This window comes from Notolepis coatsorum, assembly GCF_963971535.1.
Source record: "Notolepis coatsorum genome assembly, chromosome: 2".
Taxonomy (NCBI): domain Eukaryota; kingdom Metazoa; phylum Chordata; class Actinopteri; order Aulopiformes; family Paralepididae; genus Notolepis; species Notolepis coatsorum.
This window is the reverse complement of record NC_140166.1, coordinates 192,528,139-192,553,366: the sequence shown is the minus strand read 5'-3', so window position 1 is coordinate 192,553,366 and position 25,228 is coordinate 192,528,139. Positions and strand designations below refer to the sequence as shown.

The following is a 25,228-nucleotide window of genomic DNA, read 5'->3' as shown; positions in this document are numbered from 1 at the left end:
TTTTTGAAGAGTAGAGACGGTGTGATTAATATTAGGGCTGTCAGTTTATCGCGTTAATTAGATTAATTAATTACACAGCAAATTATCGCGTTATGAAAATTAACTCAAAATTAATTACAAAAAAAGTTTTTTTTTTTTTTTTTTATCTCATTCATTCCATAAGAACGTAGAATACACATTACAGACTTTTTTTTATATGGTCCATTTGCATGTTCTTGGTATCTGATTCTAGGGACATCTAGAATGTATTCCCAGTGTCCGAAATACTGTGTCTGTTACTAGGCTTGAGTAAATTGTAATTAACCAAATGAGAATATCAATAAAAAATTTTTTTTTATCTTTGACTGTGAATAACACTATGCTCAAATTGACCAGACCTGAAAAATCTAAGCAAATTAATAGATGGAAGATGATTAAACAGAAGGTTTTGTAGATACAGTACTGAATTCTGCCATCCGGACACATGCAATTTGAAATATGATTATAGAATATAGAATATCAGGCATAAAATGGTTATGCGATTAAAATGCGATTAATTAATTACAAATCCTGTAATTAATACGATTAATTTTTTTAATCGCCTGACAGCACTAATTAATATATGTTTTATGCTAATATTGTGAAGAGTAGAGACACTTATTAATGTTTTATGGTAATAAATATTTTAAAGAGTAGAGACACGGTGTGATTATTACTATGATTGAAAATCAATTTAGACGAAGACGTACAAAGAAGTAATTATCACAATTAGCGATTTATTTATGGCTGGTAAAAAATCTGTTTGGCTGGTAAAAAAAATCATATACTCGCCAGTTGGCTGGTAAGCCAAAAAGTTAGTTTCCTGAAACTATAACATGAAAGAGGGAACTATTCTGGACTGGTTTGTGCTCAACTGGGCAGTGAAAGATGCTGGGCTGGGTTTGGCAGGGAAAGTTGGGCTGGTCTAGGTTGGACTGGGTTGGGCTGGACTGGGCAGTGAAAGATGCTGGGCTGGACTGGGTTGTGCTCAACTGGGCAGTGAAAGATGCTGGGCTGAACTGGGTTGGGCAGGGAAAGTTGGGCTGGTCTAGGTTGGACTGGGTTGGGCTGGGCAGTGAAAGAACCAAGCATTTCACTGTAATGTAATAGCTAAATAAAACAAAACTTGAACTTGACTTGTTACATTTGCACTCTGGTTGGATGCCAAACGTATTCTGGTTGTACTGTACTTGTGCTGTATGATGAAAATACATTGGAATCGAATCTCATGTCAACGCTAGGGGTTCAGCAGGTGTATTCTGAATGATAAGTATGACAACATCACCGTTGTGAAGGGCCTATGGGCGAGTGGTGATATGGGGGGAAACCCGGTAATAATAAAATGTCACTCGGCTGCATTTAAGCAAAGCCGCTCAGTATGTTGAACGCGCGTTATGGTAGCTTGTTACATGCTAATGCTGGTTGACTTGAGTGAGTGGTCTGTCCACTTCCCCTAGATGGGCGGCATCTTCTAGAAAACGAGTGTTCATTGGAGGAGCTTAGAGCGCAACGATGATGTTCATTGGTTATGGATTATTATGAGGCGCAAATGGAAGGAATCATAATGGGGGAGTCAGAGTTCGGCTTGTGCCAGTGAGCGAATAGGCAGATTGCAGAATGATGTTTTTTGTTTTGTTTACTACTCGCCAGTGTGGCGAGTGCTCTTCATGAATCACTCGCCAAACATAAAGAATACTCGCATTTGGTGAGTAAAATGGCCTAATTTCCTCCCCTGCTCGGCTGTTTTACACACGCTCTCGTATTATAATGAGCCCGCGGGGCGTGTTGTATGCAAATGACGTGCGCGAGAACGCGCATTTGAGTTTAAGAATGAGTGTGATTCATCATGCAACACACCTGGGTAGGAACAGATTTGGACATTAAGAACGGCTTGATGAATGTGGCGGTGGCCTTTCTTATTGTTCTCTTAACAGACAGGTAAGCAAGAATATAAGAACAAATAATAAGAGAGTATTGTTGAATGAGGCCCATTGTTTTCAACCTTTATTATTTAAAAGATGGTAAGTTAAGAGTGTTGTGTTCATTCACAGTTAAAGACAGTAGAGGCAGAGTACTTTCTGGTGATACATCACATTCACACTCCAAGTGACTTGGATTGACTTCACAACTGCAAATACATGGGCAGTTCCAAGAAATTTTCAAAACTGAGTTAAGATGCGATTTAACATCATGACAGTCATGAGATAGCAGGCTAGAGTGAGAAAAGAACCACCTGATCAGTTCAACCTAAATCCACTTTCACACAAGAGAATGTGAGCTTTATCATCTAGTCAAATCATTCACTCGCTGAAAGCATCGTTCTGTTTTGCACTCTGCTAACGTTGGTTCTTCCACTGGAAAGAAAAGCTGTCAAAAGGACTCCGTAGATCTTTCCTAGTCTCATACGACATGTGCTTTTCTTTCAACATCAAACATCATAAACATTCTCACAACATCATTAACCCTTTCCCTACCACACTACCAAATGGTTAACCCTTTCACTGCGACAATACAGAAGGTTAACCGTTTCACTGCCACACGACAAAGGGTTAACCCTTTCACTACCACACCGCGCAGGTGATTGATTGAAAATTGTAATAACAGATTGCAGAATGGGTACAATACAGTACGGCTCAATACACACAATTGTTAACACTTTCTGCGCCAATCACGTTGTACGACGTGTTTCAAGTTCATGCAAATTATGCCAGATCACGGCTTATGACGTTATTGTGATCATATTTCATATTTTCGCCATGGTATTCATATTTCACTCACAGAGCCTTGTCTGATGTTGTGGGACTCAGCACAACTATGCAACGCTTCAATACTGCCACCTGGTGGATGATCGGCGAGTTGCCAAACCGGCTATGCCGGTTGGATCTCGGTGCGTCTCCTAATTACGTCCGGCCACTCGCATTACGCATATCATCCCAGGACTCTAGCCACACACCGTGGATATGGATCGCTGCCATAACTCAATAACCGACATGATTTGGGCGTGTATTAGTATTATACAAACCGGAAATGGATCGCCTCGATCCCCATCAAATAACTGGGATCTGTTTGCTCCAGTATCATCGCCCAATGGTAAGAGGAGGCTGCCGTGACTTTCATCGTTTTTGTTTATTATTATCGATGCAAACTGCTCTGATCTATATATCACCCATACTACATAAATGATTTAACGACGATCACGGAATTATAAACGACCCCCCCCCCCCCCCCCGCGCATGATCAGTCATAACGTTTAGGACCATGTACAGTTGACATTTTTAATATAGCTTCGAACGGTATATATATGCATTTATGCCTATATCTCACGTTCTAGGAATTACTGCAGAAAACGATAAAAACATATTTATACTCTAGACGGTATTTTCGTATGAATGTGTGAATGAAAAAGTAAAACGTTCCTACATCCTGAACGATAGATAATAGATGTTGAATGGGCCGTAGTAATGTCAATTTAGCAATACAATTTAAAAAGTTATAGCCCTGCAAAGAAGGTAAACATCTCCATAGACTTAGACTGGTGGCAGTGATCAAACATTGATGGATATAAGCGTGGCAGTTAATGTGTTAAGGGGGTGCAGACCAGAGAAAGACTTTCGTCTTGTTTACATCAGGGTCCCCCATTTTCAATTCATAATGAATTGTAAGTAAGTGCAATGATCCATTCTTTGTGGATCTAGCCCTGAGACTTGTTATGCGCAACGCTAGTCAGTCTCGGAATTGTCTCGGAATGGATTTGGTAGCTTTTTTCTGCGTCTCCGTAGACCATGCCGCGCCACCGTTTTAAAGTCTTAGTGAAGATTGATTTATATGAAAACCGATTTATGTATTTTTTTTTTTTTAAATACAATTTTTTTTTATTATAATTTTTTCAGGAGGGGCGGGCCGCCCCACCAAGGCAATGGTAGGGGAAACACTAATGGACCATATTGACGCAGTGGCCATTTTGTGCTTATGTCATGCTATGTCTTCCTTTCCTTTCCCACCCTGGGTGGGAACAGGGTGGAAAGGAATCCCAACCTGAGCATGAGAGAATAGCAAACCGCTGTGTGAATATGGTTAATGGTCAGGGTTCCGTAAGGAAAACAAAAAGGCCCAAGGAAAGAAAGGCTAAGGGATGTCTGAGAGTTCGATGGTACGATTCATTTAATTATCACCACAATACAATTATTATCTGGTCATTTATTTGGCAAGATTATGGAGGGATAAAGACACGCAAGGGCCTGCAAAGAAACAAGTAGGCCTAGTTTTAGGCAAAAAGTTAGTAAAAATCTATTTTTTATACCACATTTCTAATCACAGTTAATAGTGAAATCTGTTAATTGTGACGTTCCTCCTAGTAGTGCAAATCAAAGCAGACGGACATACCTCCATGTTGGAGGAGGCCACTGCGAACAGGTTGCTGTCCAGCTGAGGGCCTTCTGGATGCAGGTAGTTCTCCCCGTCCATGGCCGGCGATGAGGAGAGGCTGGGCATCAGAACACAGCCTCACACATGACCACTAGCTGACTCAGGCACAGACCCTCCGAGCGACAAGCATGCACGTGCACACACACACACAAACGCGCGCACACGGCGGCTGTGTCCGAGAAAGTACTTTTTGTACTTCTAACAATGGCAAGTGCTCTCCATGACCTGAGGACAACAGAGAGGGAACACAGGAGGGAGGGAGTGAGGGAAGAAGAAAGGGGGGAGGGAGGAACACAAAGTTAGGCTAAATTGTGTACATTTTCCGACAAAGTAATCAACATAACAACAAGGAGATCTTGGTTGATAGAAAAACATGTGGAAGAACCATAAAGCATAGCTAGACTTCATCTGAAATGAGATCAGCGAGGTGGAACTACGATGAAGACACCATTAACCACACGGCACCATTAACGTCAAGAGTGTAAAATTCACATTTCAGCTACATCATATCAGAGAGCCACAATATGGCATACTGATAGATAGCAATTGGAGCAATGTGTATAAGGCATACATTACTCAACAGGCAAGTTACACACTGGGCTATGGGCTCCCTTAAAGAGTTGAAGAAATGTTGACTCCGACACCTTTTGACAAAACATCTTCAGTCTAAAACCAATTATTTTGTTAAAAAAAAAGAAATCAAATAAAATCTGAAATAATTGGTTTGCCAGTAATCTTGTGACTCATTCTGTTCGTCTCTGTCATTGTGTAGACACAGTAGATGAATCCGGAGCTGATTTGTAATGCAGAGTGGTAGATGGCACACTTCTTGACTGGCAGCCCTCATTAGCTGGATGTCATCCGACATCATTGAGGGTTCTGCATCTATCAGAGAACTCATTACATGCACAGTAGGAGGCTGCCAGACAGGTCAGGAGATGAACTGGCCCGTTCCCAGGGAGAGCAGCTCAATGTTGCCACAGTGGAAAACTGCCAGGATATTTATTGTAAAGCTTTTGGGGTATTTGCTCATAGCCTACAGGCAAAAGTGTAAACCGTTACAATTGGTGTCATCCAATAGGATTTCAAATCAAAAGATGGATAAGACGGTCAGCATTTGAGTCGTGGCCTTTTCTGGCCTCTATGTTAAAACCAAGTCAGAATAATGTCAGTTTACATTTACATTTAGTCATTTAGCTGACGCTTTTATCCAAAGCGACTTACAAGTTCTGTACGACAAGCCATCAGGAAGGGCACAACTCTATCAGCTGAGCAACAATGTTCATCAAAGTGTTGAGTGCTACAGTGTATGTTAGTTTATTAGGACAAGTGCATGACAGTACGGTTAGTTAGGGTTAGATATATATATATATATATATTTTTTTTTATTCAGATAATGGTTGAAGAAGTGGGTCTTTAGTCGACGGCGAAAGATTGGACGTGATTCGGCGGTCCTAACTGGGGTGGGTAGTTATTGCAGTCGCACCAATTACAAGGCAACGCAAGTATCTGGAAAGTGTTAACTAAGAAAATAAAAGTCAGCACCCTTTATACAATAACTTCAAGTTGTGTAATCATAACTTAACGACTTTCTCTGAGACCCAATGGAATTTGGTGGTCAGATGATGGCTTCTACCGTACACTTTTCATGTACAATGTAGACTCAGTGCAGCAGCTCTAAATCCTAGCCCTCCTGTTATTATGCCTCAGATTACAAAGGGCTTCTTGAACAGTGTGGCTTCCTCCTGCATAATTTCCCTATGGAGTTCCACTGGAACATGTGTGTGCTGAAGAGTGACCTCTTCTTTGCATGGTTATGGGAGAAGCTTTATGGTTTTAGGCGGTTAACTTAGCACTCACTCAAGACCCTGGATATTCATCCAGGAATCAAATTACACACTATAACAAATGTACTATTAGGTTAGAATCCATCAAACAACTGATAACAATTGTCATGATGCTATTTTGGTCCATTTTATTTTATGCTGCAAGTTTTCTTTTCTTTTTATAAATATTTTGTATATATCATCAACAACGGTATGGTAAAAGTCCATACCTTTGGATGGATCCATGAATGTATACTTCCCTGCCTGATCTTATCTAGGTAGTATGGTAATGTCTTCCCGGCGTCATCTTATCTAGGTAGTAGGTAGTATGGTAATGTTGATAAAAACTTGCAGCATGAGAAGAATTTATAACCAGTAACAGTACATGGCTTTCATTCAATCTGTCCCAAATTCCCAATACAGTGGATGCTCATCTGAGATTAGGGAGCTGACCACGAGGACTAAATGCTGCTCTGATGTGGTTTCAAAAAGGCCAAATGATCCAGAATAACAAGATGGCTGTCCATTGTGTAATATTAATCTGAACTATTAGATTCCGATTCACAAGGTCCAGATTCGATTCGATTTGATTTCCGATTCAATGGTTCAAGGAACCCTCTAACATGTTGCATTGTTAAAAATATCAATGTTTACATTAAGAATTAACTCTCAAGCAGTTACATGGATCATGTACTTTTTATTGGAACATTGGCTTTTGCATATGTCACGTCTGGGTGATGTCTCAGTAAGTGGTTTCGTAGATTTGTTGTATTTCCACAATCATTATCCATGTATGTCACTATAGCCAATGGAAATGCTAGAAATTGTCATATGGGCTAGAAGAACCAATGGAAAATGCCGATCCCGAGGCCAAACTTAATCGCAATGACCAGGAAGGCCAAAGGCCAAAATTAAGATTGATCTTGGGATTTTATGAATCGATAATCGCTCATTCAAATGAAGATCGATTCAGAATCGGGAAATTGATTTTTTGAACCCAGCCCTATATATTATATTGATGTAATATACTAGCCTATTTAGATTGGCCAGTTCCCAATACTTGCCTTTTGACTATACTTAAAAAGAAAACTTGAACCACAGTTTTTCAATCTCTCTCACACTTTCCAAAACCCAAGCTAGTGATGTATGGTGTTCTTTACCATGTTACAAGCAGGGGGTTACAGATTGGATGCCAATAAAGAGTCACATTATACACACACTCCACCACCTCCTTTCAAATCCAGTTTAACCACTGAATTCATCCAAGCTCACAGTGCATGGCTGTGCAATGTCAATCACACACTCTCTCTCCCTGCTCACTAATCAAACCTCTACCTCTCTCTCACCCCTTCCATTATTCTTCTGTTCTCTTTCTCTCATGGCCCATAACATAGGCCAGACCTGTTCACTGGGGACAAACCTGGGGTAATAAATCCTATGGAGTTCATATGGGTCCAAATAATAAGGCCTTTGTGTTGTGTGTGTGTGTGTCCTGACCCTACATCAAGTCAGCCAATATGCACGTTAAGGAGGGAGGCCATTCACTCCCCCAGGGCAGCCGGTGTGATACCGTCTGGGTGGGGGAGCTACAAATCGTGTACGTGTTTTTGAGGGGGTTGGCCGAAGCAAACGGCAAGCCATCCAGCCAGCGAGCCGCACACGGTAGGAGGCGACTCGGCTCCTTAGGCAATGCAATCTATATTGGGAGGGGGGAGCCTGTGGGATATTGGATATTGTCTCTGGAGTATGTATGGGGAGCTAGCGGTCTCCACGGCTCGGCTGAGGGCAGGGCAGGGGCAACGCGAGGCGGCTCAGGGCAGCTGGGGAGTGTGAATAGAGGCCTTGTGAGGCTCAGACAGTGTCGTCTTGCAGAACAACACATGCGGAAATCAAGGCCGTGTATTGGCAAGAATATGGCGATACGATGTATATCACGATTCACGACACAGGGGTTACGATTCAATAGGCTAGTAGGGGATGCGTGATTCAGGAATTTTATTTAGATTCTTGGGGTCACGATTTGATAAATTAATCTATTCTTCAACACATGCATAGATTTGATTCTAGATTGCTGTTTTGAGTTACTTTTTCCATTCGACTGTGGTAGACGCAAAAATCATCTCACTTCAGTTTTTTGTGAAGTGCTTTAGTTTAAGCTTCTCTCTGGAGCTCTACCAAGAACAGGCTGTGGTGTGCCTGTGTCTTTAAGGCTCATTAATATACAACAACTGCACAGCGGTTCCTCAACATTTTCTTCCGTCTTGTAGCTTGCTGGCTCTGTGACGTAATTACCACTTTGAAAGTGGGCCATGCTGATGTATATTAGGGATGGGCATGAGTAATCGATTACTCATAGCTATGAGAAAAATCGATCTTAAATTATTAATATTTTTTTATGATTTTTTTTTTATATACCGGATATATATATTTTTTTACATATTTGTTTCACGTGTATGTGTAAGATTATAACCGTTTGTTGGTTTCAACATATACGTGAATGAACAAAATTAAGTAAAAATAAATAAATAAATAAAAAAGGTTTACCGTAATTTATTTTTAAATGTTAGTTTTTTTTCCCTTTTCGAGTAATACACGATCACTCGAGTATAGCATGCGATCAATCGATATGGATATTTCTTTAAAATGCCCATCCCTAATGTATATATATATATATATATATATATAAATATATAAATAAAAACATATGAATATATTTGTGACATCACAAACCTACGGAGTGTTTTGATACTTCCACAATACGTATAGATCTGCTTTACAATTAGAAAATAAATATATAATAAATACAATATGGGACCTTTAAAAAGGTAGAATCTGTAATGTTGTGAAACAGCGAACACAAAAGATGACACCATGGTAACATTGCACTTTTCAAGAATCCTACATCGCCAAGATCTCCTTGAGATGATAAATTCCTCAAGCAACATGCTTTGGGAAATCTTCCGTTTCTAAATGCATTTATTTCTATGAGAGCTCCCCAGTAAGAATGCCTCAGTGGTCTTCATCTCAGGTGAAATAAAACTAAGATCAAGGATATAGGATACAACAAGCCTAGAGGATCTAGCGGAGGTAGAGTGGCAGTTGATATATAGCCGGAAAAGGACGTGTGATTGTGTGAGTGTAGGTGGGTGGTCTGGTGTGAAAGATTATAAATTCCTGTCAGGCAGGCAGACAGGAATGACTTCATCAGCGAGTGTGACAACTGACAAACACAACTACACTTTCAATCCCTCAAACCTCCTTATTACCCTTGGTGGTAGCTCTCTTTCTCTCTCAGCGCTACTATTCTCTCAAGCTCCCTCTCTCCATCTCTCTCTCCTCCCGCTATCTCTTTCCCAACCCCCCACATCTTCTCCTCTCTCTGCAGCACTGAGATTTATTCCCAGCATCGCACAACCGTTTCCCGCTCCCTCTTCCCGCAGTACCCATGGACACGGACACACACACTAATCACCGTGCCAACCGGCAGCGTTGTGGCAGTTAACATCTCCTAGCAACGGAGAGAGGTGTCGGTCTTTAGCAGCCCGTCCCAGGTCTCAGAGGACAATCGATACTGGTCATTATAACAGGAGTCCCTGATGTCCTCTTCCTGTAAGGCCCCTTATTGTTACTGGGAAACAGGGAACACTCACAGTGGGAGATGGGTAGGTAATACAGTTAATTAAGAGGTGCCATTTGTATGGTTCAACTTTTAGAATGAAGACCTTGCAGACTCAACCACATAAAAAAGGTTAAATAAGCACAACCATGAGTTAACATTATCAATTCTAAAGCTATAAAGAATTGAGAATAGAGTGATCATTGGAAAGTAGAGAGCTTGAGGAACACGTAGATACCAGCCATTTCATGCTAGCACATGCGGGGAAAGGACGGAATTGCACTCCAGAGCACGTCATTTAATGGGCGAGTCGACACGGCCCATCAAACCATGCTTATTCCATGTTATTTGTATGTGGCGGAGTCTGCATGGTCCTCTTTCCAAACAAGTGAAAATCATACAGCAACTTCAAGGTAAATAATAAACAAACTTGAACTACCGTTATGAATCCACACAAAGGTATGCATGTTTACAATACCGTGGTCAACTATGTTCGTTTTTCTAAATATTTTTAATGTTTTAAATAAAATTGCACATTGCTGCTGCAGTGCGTAAATAATTTGCTAATCAAAGCTGCAGCAGTGTGAGGGCTTCCTTACTATGAGTCATTTGAAAAGCCAAATACTGACATACGTTATACCATTATAAGAAAACTTAGCGAGATATGATAATTTGCCCATAATGGCCTGTCTAGGGGGAAGTATGGAGAGAGAGTGAGAGCCTGGTGGAAAGGGCAGGGGAGATGGAAAGAAAGAAGTCAATGTGGCAGTAAGGGGAGGTATTGGTGGGAGGATAAACAAGAGGTTTTCATTCATTCAGCAGAAAATTCAATCACATAAGGAAGCAATTTACTACTCCTGCTTGGTCCGTTAAAAAGGTAAAAATCTGTAATTTACCAGTAGCCTCTATTTATAACCTGTATTACGACTGCACTGTGAAATGTGTACAACTATTATTCTTGGGAGAACGGTCATTTGGGCCTAAAACAACAATGCTTAAATCCTGACCTTGATAGTTAGTTATTAAGTGGTTTAAAGTCTCTCCAGTGAGAGAAAAAAAGAGAGAGAGATGGGGGAATTTAAGGACACAGGAGGCAGGTCTGTCTGTCTCTTGCAGAGTAATCTGTTAATTGCTTCAGAAGCTGCTGTTGGTTTCGGTTGGACCCTCCTCCATCTCCCCATCTCTCTCTCTCTCTGGGTGGCCCTGACGTAGAGGCTGCAGAAAGAGGGATTAAGCTACTTCATGTCACCCTACAATCTGAAAAATGTTGCCTCTGTAATAACCGGCTGATCAAAACTCAAGAAGCTGTCCAATTAATTCACTAAGTGGGACAGTAAACATGTTGAAATTATTACGCCTGTGTTGGTAGAAACAGCATTCTCTCTGTTGTGGCAGATTCTAGGCCAGTTTCTTCCCCTTGGCTGAGTGAGTCACACTCTCTGTGCCAGTCTTCAAGGCAGGCAGTACTAGGCCTCTACAGTGTAATCAACATGTGCCTGCCAGCGGGCTGGGGCTCTGTCCCCTTGGCTTCTTCTTTTTTGGAAAAAAATTACAAAAATATCAACTAAATCGATCAATCGAGTATTAATTTAGTACATTTGTGACTTTAGTCAAGGATAGGATGGGTTAAAGAAATATATATATATAGGGGCGGCTGGGTGGCGCAGCGGACATTGCGCTCGTCACCAACGCAAGAGACACCGGTATCGAATCCGGCTGTCAGCGTTGCCTCCGGCTTGGACCGGCCGTCATACTGACTCAATTGGCAGAGTCAGCGGGAGGAGAGTCGATGGGTGGTAGTCTGGTCGTTGTAAACAGCGACTCCTACAGGTCGGACAGGGCGCCTGCACAGCAAAGTCAGGAAAATGGTGGGGGCAGTGTGAGCCTCCCACACGTTACTCCTCGCCAATGAGAGTCCGCGCTGGCAGGTGAAAAGAAGTGACTGGCTGCCTCCACATGTATCGGAGGGGACATGTGATGGGCTTCTATCCTCCCTACGACCAGCCAGTGGGGGGCACATGCAAGCAACGATCAGTACAGGGGAGGGAGAATTGGCATGAGAGGTAAAATTGGGATGGGAGAAAAAACAGAAAAAGGAGAAGAAAAAAAGTAGATAAAAAAAAAAATATTATATATATATATATATATATATTTTTTTCTGATTCAAATCCATCGTCATTTGAATAATCCAATATTGATTCATAAGAAAGAAAAATGTAAATGTATCGTAACTGTAACACCAACTAATGTAACTTCTTTGTGGTCAATTGTTAATTTAAACATTAATATTTTTAATAACGCACCAGGTTAGAAGGGTACATTGTACAATTTACAACATTAGTTCTCTGAGAATCTCTTTCATAGCCAAGCAAAATTTGTATTGTACCTGAAATATCACTAAGCAAAATAATATTGAATCGAATCTGAAATTGAATCCTTGTGAATTGGAATGGAAATGGGAAATGGGTGGCGACTGGCGATACCCGGCCCTAGTTGTGGAGGACAGCCACATTGTCTCTGGTAGTGACACGTCTCAGCCGGTCAGTCCCAGCATGGTGGTGGCCCTGCTGTCTGAAAGCCTGCTGGAGCACATGGAAGTCATCCAGGGAAGTGTGACTCTCTTAAGCTGCTAAGTCACGGCTAAGCGCTCACGAGGAGGACCACCATCCTGACTCACACCCGCGGCGCGCACGCAATCTCACTTATAAAACACGCGTAGAGCCGTAGACGCAGAGAATAATGTACACTACGCTTAGTAATGGTCTCACACCTCAATGCACACGTTCAAAATGTATGAAGCGCACTCCTCGTACATGCACACACAAACAAATGCATCTTCTTTTTTTTTTAAACTTTGGCCATTTCCCTGGCTCTTTTATACGTTTATCGCATTTATACTTGGTCAAGTTCGACCGACAGAAGCAGGCTGAAAGGGTTCAGATGGGGGGGAAGACACTCTGGGAAAGGCACGGCTGCAGTCCGGGATTCGAACTCGCTCAGGCCCAGATCCGTGACGAGCACGGTTGTCCACGGCGCTGAAATAGCACTCGCGGTACGTGGTGAGCTACTGGAGCTCCCCTACAACAAATGCATCTTCTAAGAAGGTTATGACACGAGTCCTTCCTCTACCAGTGACCCCTTCTAGCTGCAACAGCATCCCAGCTCGCTAGCACATTTATCTGGGCAGCAGATCCTTATGTACTTATATGAGTTTGCTCATATTTGCTCAAATTCACACAACATGCAATCATGCACCAAGCACATTAGTCTGGTAAGAAAGACGAACACAAAAACTCACCACAAGTTACAACACACACACTTTCATCTATTCTTCTTTTATTTGCTCAAACTACTGTGGGGAAGCAGATGGCCGTTTCCATGCATTTGATGAAACTTCATCAGAAGATGATAGAGGAAGAGAGTGTTTTAACCACACATGGAGCTGCTTGCTATACAAGTGGATTCTTCACAAAGTCTTGGCGAGTTGTCTCGTTGGTCTTTCTTACCATATAGTACAACAACAACCATCAAGTAGTTTGAACAAATATGAGGACACACCATGATGATCTAGGCGGGGTTCATTCTAGTCTAATCCTTCCACCCTGATGCTGGCAAACCTCCACCTCGCCACCTCTCGCATGTATTCTCTCACTCCCAGGCAGACACACTCATCCATTCATCCTCTCATCCCTGTCTCTCTCGCTCTCTCTCCTTGGGCCTGGCACTAATCCTTCTTAAAGACGCAGAGAAAATCCTTTAACGCACAGCCATTCATCTCCATTAACACTCTTCTTTGGATAGACGCGCTGCGGTATGAGTGGACGGAACAAATCATCAGAGGCCAGGAAGCGCGCGCACACACACAGGCATACCCACACATATACCCCTATACACAAACACACACACACTTCACATGACAGAGCAAACCTTTTGGCATCTGTTCCCGTTTTATAGTAGTCAACATCTGCCTTCAATACAGAGACCTCGACTGACACACCAGTTGTTCCAAGTCACTCACTACCAATCTCAACCCATCAACATCCACTATCCTCGTCAGCAATCGGGTTAGGGATGAATGATTTTAGCCACGACACATCATATCAGAGCAGCAGGGGGGTCATTAGTTGGTTATGATGGCCTAGACTGGCTGGATTCATTAGATACGCTGATGAAATATTCATAAAAGGAACAAGTTACTTCCCTGGGAAACACAGGGCTCTGTCATTCAAAGCAGCCTACATTATTAATTAGGACCTTTATCAACACAAAGGCCTGTGTTCGCCTAAGCACACACACACTAGAGTTGGGCGATGTGCTCCATATTCAGATAGTCCTATATCGTCACCCTATGAGATTGCCAATAGCCGATGCCATCGCCCACATTTCTCCTCTCCCCTCCTCTCAGAGCACTACAGTGAGAATGGACTACCGTCTCTCTCAGAGCAAACAAATACGACCTCAATATATAACAAATAGTCTATTATTTAATTTGATTGTGTTATTATATTATATAGGCTAATAGAATAAAGCAACACATGCAAGTATTGCGTATAGTTACAGTTCAAGTGGTTTTAAACATTTTTAAATCAAAGACTTTGGATTGAGTCGACAGTGGCACATGCGCATCTAGGCTATTGTTCAAATCACACAAAAACTAAACATGATTTCTCCTGTGGATTGGGTTGACTAATATCATACATCTGTTTGTCTCTGATTCAGCAAATACTGAATCTTTTTTTGCTAAATCAACTCTGCCTCTCTTTGTTAACTACAACAAGCAATGCCGTTTGTTATTTACTTAAGATGAGGTCGGACTCGGCACTGACAGATTTGTGTTCATTGTGCTGCTTTTATAAAGCCTCAAATGACAGCTTACAATATTTCATGAAAGCAAAGTGTTTTGTTTGTCTAAGATTTAAAAAGGTTTAAACTTTACAGCACTGACCAAGTTGAACAAAGTGCTGTACAAGTCCAAAAAAAAAATTTATTATATCGGCCCCGAAGCTTCGAATTCCAAAAAATTATTTGAAGGTCAGCCCTAGTCTATTGTATTTAGTTGGTTAGCTATTTAGCTAATGTGGATAGCATTTTGAATAGTATCAATGCTAGCTGGCTGGCTACAGCTTTATTTACTAAATTATGGAGGCTTTTTAGGTAAGAGAGGATTTGTCATGATCAACTGAAGGCGTATGCTATGGAACAATATGCTTGGGTTTTCGGGGGAAAAAAGGCCAGCTATGTGACGCTAATCTCTAGTTAGTATCGTGTATTGCATCACAGTAGCTTCTGTAACACAAATGCAACTACTCTGATGCCATTGTTGTTTAATAATAACTCCCGGTGTTTAATAAACACTTCTAGCCAGGACATATAAGACACATATGTATGTATCATGTTTATTTTTTTTGTCTGGGTTTGCATGCGGATTAAGGGAGATGCGTGTGAGCATGTGTGTGCGCCTCGGTTGGGAGTGTGTCTACAGCAGAGCCCCGCTCGCTTCAGACAGATAGAGAGAGCACAGTGTGTGTGTGAGCATGTGTGTGCGCCTCGGTCGGGATGGTGTGTAAGCAGAGCCCCGCTCAGACAGATAGAGCACAGCATATGTAAAGCTGTAAAAGCCCGATCAAGCTCAATAGCTGTCATTGTTGTTGTGATGTTTTCACACGCGGGGTAAGGGAGAGGTGGGCTAACGCGTCATCGGTTCAGGAGAAGACGCGTATCGCTTGTAAAGATGGTGACGCAATGGGGGGCGTCTTCAGAATTGCGCACTCTGGGAGCTGGTATCAGAAAGTATCGTCTTCAGGCTGCCAGAACGCAGTTCCGTGTGGCAGAACGGTGCAAACGATCAAATACTTTGCCTAAAACAAACAATCGTTTTAGTCTGGACATGGCCTTAGGCCCTTGTTACACACAGTGTTGTTGTGCTCGTTTTTATATGTTTTTGAATACGTTTGCTGTCCCTATTACATAGAAATGCCGTTTTTGCCGGAAACGTTGTGGCCCTACTGAAAACGCTAAATTGTGTTTCCGTTTTGGAATAGCGCCAAAAACTCGCCGACAACATGTCGTGTAATCTGCGCGGAGCCGTTGTTGCTCAACGCCCATGCGCAGTAGATACCATCTGCGTGCCCTTCCGGTGACAACAGAGCTGTCCCAAATAGCTGCAGCTACCATGTGTTGTCAAGTTATTGTTATAAGGACCCCAGTCCAAGCTACAACAGTCTGCATTCCCTTAACAATTGTTTGTATTGAGCCGTATTGTATTGTGTACTCATTATGCAATATGTTAAATAAAGTTTACATCCATTCATTCTGCTAGCATTACCGATTGCATGAGCACTGCCGCTGGCTAACGTGAGCTAGCGATAGCTATCAGACCCTGTTAGCTCAAGCTCCTCTTTCAATCTTAACAAGCATTAAACAAAAGGGCCCAGTCATCTATTCACCTTTGTTTAATACACACAGCGTTGTCTCTAATGTTATCTAGCTACTGATAGCTCCCGATATCATCAGTTTGGTGCTGGCTGGTTAACGTGAGCTAGCGTTAGCTTCTAGCCACAATGCTATACTGTTATACTGGGATATTCCATTCACGTTAGCATGTAGCTAACAATGTAGCTAACAACATTGCCGATCCTTTTTGAGACTAAACTATCCGCTCTTGGTGGTCACTTGTGTTGATGTTAGTTTTGTTTCATCAACAAATGTGAGGCAGAACACACAGTGAATGTATCCGTTTTGTTTATTGCACTTTTATTACACTATGCTGAAAGATAAGTGCTGCATTGGGTAAATAGGCATTTAAAGATGGCGGCGCCTTGTTGACATTTTCTTTGCAGGAAGTGTATTGGCACATTCAAGTTCTGATTGGTTGAAAATTGCCTTCATGTTCGCCACCTACTGCTTTGGCAGTGTACTACATCACTGTACTCAGGTTGCAAAACGTATGTCTCACTCGGCTACCGCTACGTTGCGACCTGGAAAAGCGAAACTCATCTGAAAACGAAACTAAGATGTAACCGCAGTGGCACTCCAGGATAATCAGTGGAGATTTTGGGGTATTTACTCTGCTTGATGGCTTTTTGGAGCAACAGAATGTTGCAAAAAATCTTTTTTGAAGCCCATCATCTGTAGCCACATAGAAGGCCTCATTGAACAATTTCGGAACTATTTGGACAACTTGATCCAAGATCCGTTCATTACGCATGACGCAACAGGCTGTCAGACATAGACACTGTCTGAGCAGAAGGTGCTTTGTCATGTGACAAGCTACTGAAAGTCAAGTTCACTGGACAGGCCCTCGCAAAGTTCTGGATATCAGTCCGGAACGAGTAGGCTACCCAGTGTTGTGTAAAACTGCGCTGAGAAAGCTTGCCACGTATCATGGAACTGTTCAAATGTACAAGCACACCCTTCCCATTAAGTCTAATTTTTTTATATTCGTGAACGCATTTTCTTTAATTTTTTTATGTTCTGGCAACATATTTTGGCTAAATATGCCTCACTTTATAAATGTGTATACAGAAACAATTCCGTTGCTTTTGTTGATAATATTAATTAATTTAATTGATAATTGTAATTTCATTTTCTAATAAATATGCATGATCAAGTTCAACAACATGTGCTTTTATTTTGATATTCCTTATTTCCACGTTGAAATTACAAGTGTAGTGTGGGGTCAAAAGAAATCCTAAATAAAATGGGGTCGTAGTAGTATAAAAAAGTTTGAGAACCCCTGATCTAGACACACTGCTGGGAGAAGCTGGAAATAAACCAGGAACCTTCCGATTGCCAGACGACCGCTCTACCTTCTGAGCCACTGTCGCCCCTCCTTCAAAGACCTATGTCAAAATATTATGTGAATAAATACAGCTTAGCTGGTGCTAGGCTAAATACAACATTAAATGGTAAATGGCTGCTTTTTTATATAGTGCTTTTATCCAAAGTGCTTTACAATTTGTTACTCACATTTTACCCATCCACTCACACATTCACACACCGATGGCGGAGGCAACCATGCAAGGTGCCAACCTGCTCATCGGGAGCAATTAGGGGTTAAGTGTCTTGCTCAAGGAAACAGACAGACTGCCCGGGAGGAGCGGGAATCGAACCGGGAACCTCCGGATTTCCAGAAGACTGCTCTACCTCCCGAGCCACTGTATACATTAGCAGATATATTAAGCATTTATTTTGCAGTTGACTCCTAGTGACTAAAATAAAGTTGGGTGATAAGGGAGAGCAAATTATTGGGACAGTAGTACAGTCGTTCATGCCACACAATTAAAGTGGAGAACTGCAGACCCTTTCTGCCAAATACATAAAGCCTCCATTTCCCACGCCGTTCAACACAAAGGCCATGTAACAGAGGCACAGGTTGGTGCTTAAATGCCAGTCAGTTGGTTGAGCTTAAACTACCCCAAAATCATCTCGACGTTGTGCTACTGGCGATAGCTCAAAAAGTCGATCCACAAAGTCATTGTCCATTTGGTACAATGTGTGTGTGTGACGTGTGTGTGCATGGTTAAACCCTCCCTCCCCACACACACACACACTTTCCATTCAGTGGTACAGACGGTATCATAAAGGAACTGTGAACAGCTCAGTGACGGGGGAGGACATTGGATAGAGAATGATGATCAAATGACTGTGTAACCAAATCTGCAGTCTTATCAAAAGCCGGGAAATGGAAACAAATTGGGTTTTAAGAGCCTGTTGTTATTGTGTTTCGCCCGTTCAAATATTTATCAAATGGGGTCTATGCTCCGACATGGCTTGCAGGAATACAGCGAATAGGCAGATGTTTGAATTATTAAGCCCGCCTAACAGAAACGATACATACACAGCTTTACTTGTAAATGGATAACGATTAATCTCAACCAGATCCTTGTAAAGCCACTCAAAGTGAAAAACACTGAGGGGTTGCTATTCAGCACCATCACAGCCCTAATGACGAATATCACTGTGACCACACAATCACCAGCTGAATGCGACATTAAAGTGATTCATCAATGGGGGGTGGGGGCAATAGACCCTTGAGAGTCAGAGAACCCCATTGTTGCGGTGAAGCGAGGCGGGAGAGCAGAGAGAAGGCTGGGAGAAGAGAAGAGATATGAGCAGAAGAGAAAACACTACAAATAATGGTTTACAGTGGCTTGATGACATGGACGCCATTAGTCTATCCATCTCCACTTCTACCACCACCATCACCATCCACCAGTCCACCAGGAATAGATCAAAGGCGGATGAGATCAAAGAGAGGAGGATCCACTTAGCAGCTACCCGTTGGCCCTCTTCTCCTCTGTCATTTAATTTCCTCAGGACAGACAGGCGGATGATGACATACACTGGCTGATGTGGCTCTGTGCCAACTCCTCCCTGCTTCAAGTGCTGGCTACTGTACTAGGTGAGCAGACAATGGAAGCCAGAATGGCCCGGCGTCAGCACGACACGCAAGGAGGGAGATGGTGCCATGAATAATATAAGCTGCATTTCAGCCAAATACAACCACTGCTCAGGTATTAGAGGCACAATACATATGAATGTATCAAGAGTGACACGGAAATCTCTGCACTTTCAAATGCATGGGTTAGTCCACATTTTTAAGAATCCTATCTGACTGATAACAAACAGAGTCCTTTCAGTCGATCCAAAAGCACTTGTACACATTTTTGTACGATAAAATGTTATGCTGTAATTTAATTTGTTAGCGTCATAACTTCATTAACCTCCATAAGCATGTTTAGCGGGATGCCAACAAATACTAAAATCGTCTAGTTCCAATGTCTAGAAATAAATACAGTTGAAAAAGACCAGAGATGGGAAAAAAGGAGAAGAAAACCCTGCAAGTGGTTTTTAGATTAACTGAAATGACTCCTAGTTTTTAACCCATTCTCTGCCACCACTTTGATCATCCTAAAGTTAACCATCCTCTGCCAGCGCTATTTGTCTATGGAGATGTTCACCTTCTTTGCAGGGCTATAACTTTTTAAATTGTATTGCTAAATTGACATTACTATGGCCCATTCAACATCAATTATCTATCGTTCAGGATGTAGGAACGTTTTACTTTTTCATTCACACATTCATACTAAAATACCGTCTAGAGTATAAATATGTTATAGTTTTCTGCAGTATTTCATAGAACGTGAGATATAGGCATAAATGCATATATTAGATTATCAAATGCAGTTTGATACCGATCCATGTTATATTAAAAATGTCAACTGTACATGGTCCTAAACGTCATGACTGATCATCTGCGGGTGAATGGAGGGGGGGGGGGGGGGGGGGTCGTTTATAATTTAATGACCGACGTTAAATGATTTATGTAGTATGGGTGATATATTTATCAGTTTGTATCGAAAATGATAAAGAAAAACGCTGAAACTCACGTCAGTCTCCTCGTAGCGTTGGGCGATGAGAATGGAGCAAACAGATCCCAATTATGTGATGTTGATCGAGGCGATCCAGTTCCGGTTTGTATAATACTAATATACGCCCAAATCATGTCGTTTATTGAGTTATGGCAACGATCCATTGTCCACGGTGTGTGGATTGAGTCCCGGGAGACACACCGGGGTCACAATTATCGACTTCCAGTTGCAACTCGCCGATCAGCCACCAGGTGGCAGTATTGAAGCGTTGCAGAGTTGTGCGGAGTCCTACAGCATCAGCCAAGACTCCGTGAGTGAAATATGAATACCATGACGAAAATATGAAATATTGATCTCAAACACGCCTTACGGCGTTATTGGCAGACAACGCATGGCGGAGAAAGCCGCCTTAACACGTGATTGGTGGAGAATGGGTTAATAGGGATGCACAGATCCGATATTGATATCACGGCCCGATATCACTAAAATAGCTGCCTGGATCAGGTATCGGTAAAAAAATAAATCGGATTTAAATTTTTTTTTAATATATATAATAAGAAATCAAATAAGAAATAACAATTCAGTACATTTATATCCGTGTTCATTTGTTACATTTAGTTATACTAAGTTAGGAAAGTAATGTTTTAGGTCAAGCCTGATGTTGCATTTGCCTTGCACAAAATAATGATGCCAGTCTCTTCCACACAGTGACACATACAGTTAATTGAACAATGGGTATTTACATTTAGTCATTTAGCTGACTCTTTTATCCAAAGCAACTTACAAGTCATCAGGAAGGGCACAACTCAGCTGAGTAACAATGTTCATCAAAGTGTTTAGTGCTACAGTGTAGGTTAGTATATTAGGACAAGTGCATGACAGTAAGGTTAGGCCTAACAAAATTAATAGTTGGTTTCAGGTTGCCGACCGACCCTGCCGATTTAGGTGCGACCCAATATATTTTATGAGTTTAAAAAAAATAATTATATTATTAAAAAAAAAAAAAAAAAAAAAAAAAAAAAAAAAAAAATTTAGAATAAAGTTTCATAGAAATCTTAGTCAAACATTTAGTATTATGGATATTAAACATGCTGGCAGAGTACATGCATCCATGTTGTTGTGAACATTTTAATTAAATAAAGAAATTCCCTATCCATAGTCGCCGTGGGAAAGAATAAAATAAAAAAATAAAATAAAATAAATTCCCTACCTACCCATGGCCAAACTGACAACCAACCTGAAACCAACTATTAATTTTGTTAGGCCTTAGTTAGGGTTAGATTTTTTTTAGATAATGGTATGGGTATCGGTACTCTGTATCGGCCGATACCCAAAGCCAGGTATCGGGACTGAAAAAGTCGGATTGGTGCATCCCTAGTTTTTAACGAACCATAGGTTTCTTTAAAAAGTAGGCTATCCCTTTAACATGTAAGAAGAATCATTCTAAAAGCACAGCATGGTGGCACAGTGGTTAGCAGCACCATTGCCTGCCTCACAGCAAGAAGGTCCTGGGTTTGAAGGTTCTCCCTGTGGGTTTCCTCCCACACCATAGAAGGCATGTTTGGTACATGGCGCCCTGTGGCTTCCCACCTCTCCTAACCGGTTGGGATGATGGATTAAATGCAGAGCACGGATTTGGGGGATATATAATCAAGATGTGCTTGATAAAGATATTCCAATACTAAATTCTAAGCTCTCCACATTCACTCCACATTCCTCTGACATAGCCTGAAGGCTGTCCCCGAAGCCTGTTTTTGGGATTCGAACTTCGTCAGGGTTTTTCGAACGGACGTTCGAACCTTCGTTTTTGTTAATTAAAAAAAAAATTAAAAAGAAAAATATTCAAAATGTTTTTTTTTTATATCCTCAAACTAAATCCTCAATTTGAAACGGGATTAATCTGATTAAATTAGTATTTTTTTTTTAATTAAATCAACTTTCTTTAATGAATATAACTCATCAGTTGTTAATACTATATTATTAGTGTAGCCTAATATTTATCTGCAACTGTGAAGAAAAACCCCATTGGTTTAACAGAATGAATAGACACGTAAAAATATATTAAAGAATTTAAAATAAAATTTTAATTATTAAACATTTAAATTTTTAATGTTGATTTAGAATTAGAATGACAACGAACGAACGTAACAAACAAAGATTTGAACGTTTGGGCTCAGCCCTATAGCCTGGTTGCTGTCTTTCTGTATGCTTTTCTCTGGCTTCCTGTGTGCTCTCTCTGAGTCAGGAGTGGAAAAAGAAATCAACAACACACATCGATATGAAATACAACTTCATTGACCAATAAAATTGATAAATCCATATGAATCTATTCAAATATATATATATAATAAATTTTGTCATGTGTGTTCATCGTGTCAAACCGTGTTCAAATTGTGCGCTTTCATGACACGTCAAATCAGATTGAAAATTTGAATCAAATTGTTGAATTGAACTGTTACACCTCTAAGAGCTAGCCTTCCCAATCTCCCTTTTCTGGCAATGTTGGCTTACCATCCCTCTCGCTCTTTCCCCCCTCTCTTCTGCTCCCATTATGCACATTTATCTTCCTCTACATTCCCCTCTGTTGTGCCCCCAAGCCAGCCTCCTTTCCCTCTCCCCTCAACCCTCCCTCTCGCTTCCTCCCGTCAGAGCGGAGCTAGCCTGTGGCGTCTGCTGCTGCCTCACCCAGTCTGACCCTTGCACAGATTCTGCCGCTGATTTGAGGTTGCTGCTGCTGGCTCCATGCCTCCCCGAACCCAAGAACCCCAATCAGCCAAGGTGAGTCAGTGACAGTTGGGAGCACCAGACATAAGAGCCATCAAATGCCAAATTGACGGCTGCATTCGAGAAAGCGTGGACGGCGGCAAGTTTGAAAATATATATATGATTATATTTATAAAGAACTTTTTATATGTTATTTAAAGATGTGTAAGGCTTGAATTTTGTTCCCAAATATATCTTAACATGGACACAGTGACTCAGTTTACAGAGTTTTATTGACCAGTGTAGGAGCAGTGCAGATATTCCATCGTCAAGTTTAAGGCATCCTCTCTACTAACCAATCAGAGAAGCTCAAGAAGAATTGTTGGAATAAGCGTGAAATGCAGAGTGGCTAATCTACATGGTCCTCATAGTAAGACTGTGTTGAATGAGGACTGCATAGATTCAACCACTAAAGGCGCTACACTTTTCAATGAAACTTGCTCACATCAGACTGATTCAGTGTGTCTACGTTAACACATTGCCCACCGGGGGTTATGGCCATCTCATACCCCTCTCTGCCAGCGCTGTAAGCCTATGGAGATGTTTACCTTCTTTGCAGGGCTATAACTTTTTAAATTGTATTGCTATATTGACATTACTATGGCTCATTCAACATCGATTATCTATCGTTCAGGATGTGGGAATGTTATACTTTTTCATTCATACATTGTTGTGTTAATACCTTCTAGAATATAAGTATGTTTTTAATATTTTCTGCTGTAATTCCAAAAACCCTAGTTATAGGCCCAAACGCATATATAGATTATCGATTGCCGTTTCTTTCCCATACACACCATATATTAAAAAATTCAAATGTATATGATCAGTATACATTATGCTTCATCATGCGTGGAGGAAAGGGGGGGGGGGGGTAGTTTTTTAATTCCTTGATCATCAGTAACCGCTTTATGTAGGTTGGGTGGATATATTGATCAGATGGTTTGCAAACAAGGAAATGCACAATCGGGTTGAAAATAACGTTATATTCCTCTTACCATGGGCCAATGAGACTGGCGGTGAAATATCCCAATTATACGACGCCGATCGCCTAGGTCCATTTCCGGTTTGTATGGCGCAATAAACGCCGAAATCATATAGATTATTAAGTTTAGAAAGCGATCCATATGTACATAGTGTCTGTCGGGAGTCCCGTAACGTGATGTGACTGCCGGATGATTTTCCTCGATGCACTGATGCCATTTCCTGTTTTGCGAGTGTAACTCGCCCGACCATCCACCAGGCGGCGGTATTGAGCTGTCGTTGCAGTCACATCTGGGGTCCAGCTGCAGGACCGGGGGTGGGTATATGAATTATGAATGCCATGGCGAAAAAATGAAATATTGATCTCAAAAACGCTGTACAGCGATCCTGGCAGACAACGCATGGCGGCCAATAACGCTGGACAGCGTGTTTGGCGCTGGAAGTGTTAAGAAAGAGGGGTGGGTAGTGTAGAGGTCCAAGCACTCACTTACAACCGCAGAGACCCGGGTTCAATTCACGACAGCATTACCTGGGCTACTCCTATAAAAAGGTACTATCACTTATATATATATATATACACACACACACACTTTTTAGGCATACTGTCATGTTAGATATTAATTACTAGTACATAACTCTTTTGGCGCATTTGAGCCCATCTTCACCTTCTTTCCTTAGTTTTCCTCCCTATAGCCTAAAGGCTACTCGATTAAACAATATATATTAGATAGATACACAGATATATATAAATTATTTTAAATACTAGTCTTTTTATGAAACTTTATTGTAAACATTTTTTGTTTTTTTTTAACTCTTAAAATAAATTGGGTCGCACCTAAATCGGCAGGATCGGTCGGCAACCGGAACCAAACCATTTATTTTGATAAGCCTGAGTACTATGATGAGGGAGAGACAGGATAATCTTACACACTGTGGCTTTAAGGGCCAGCACACAGTAGAGAATGATGAGTACTATGATGAGGGAGAGAGACAGGATAATAGGCATCAAAGGTAGCGAGACCCATTCCAACCATGACGTTATGATTATATGATATGAGTCTTTCCAATAATCCGGAAGTGTCTGGCTCCCATTTTCTGCCCTCTACTCAGTGGTTGTAGTGCAGACAGAACTCTACACCCCACTCTGTTCTTCCGACTGGGCAAGGGGTGAAAATAATATTGCACCACATGCTCCGAGTCGGGGGGAGTCGTCTGTGTCTGTCTGT

At 41.4% G+C, this 25,228-nt stretch overlaps 1 protein-coding gene across 2 annotated transcripts in view; it reads right to left on the bottom strand.

Annotated features, from left to right (window-relative positions):
- Positions 1-25,228, bottom strand: part of sbno2b (strawberry notch homolog 2b) — a 126,009-nt gene that overhangs the window by 94,234 nt on the left and 6,547 nt on the right. For both annotated transcript variants that reach the window (XM_084308862.1, XM_084308863.1), the window contains exon 2: positions 4,402-4,668. In XM_084308862.1, the coding sequence (XP_084164988.1) occupies positions 4,402-4,509 (108 nt within the window). In that variant the 5' untranslated portion in view covers positions 4,510-4,668. The remainder of the gene's footprint in view (positions 1-4,401; positions 4,669-25,228) is intronic.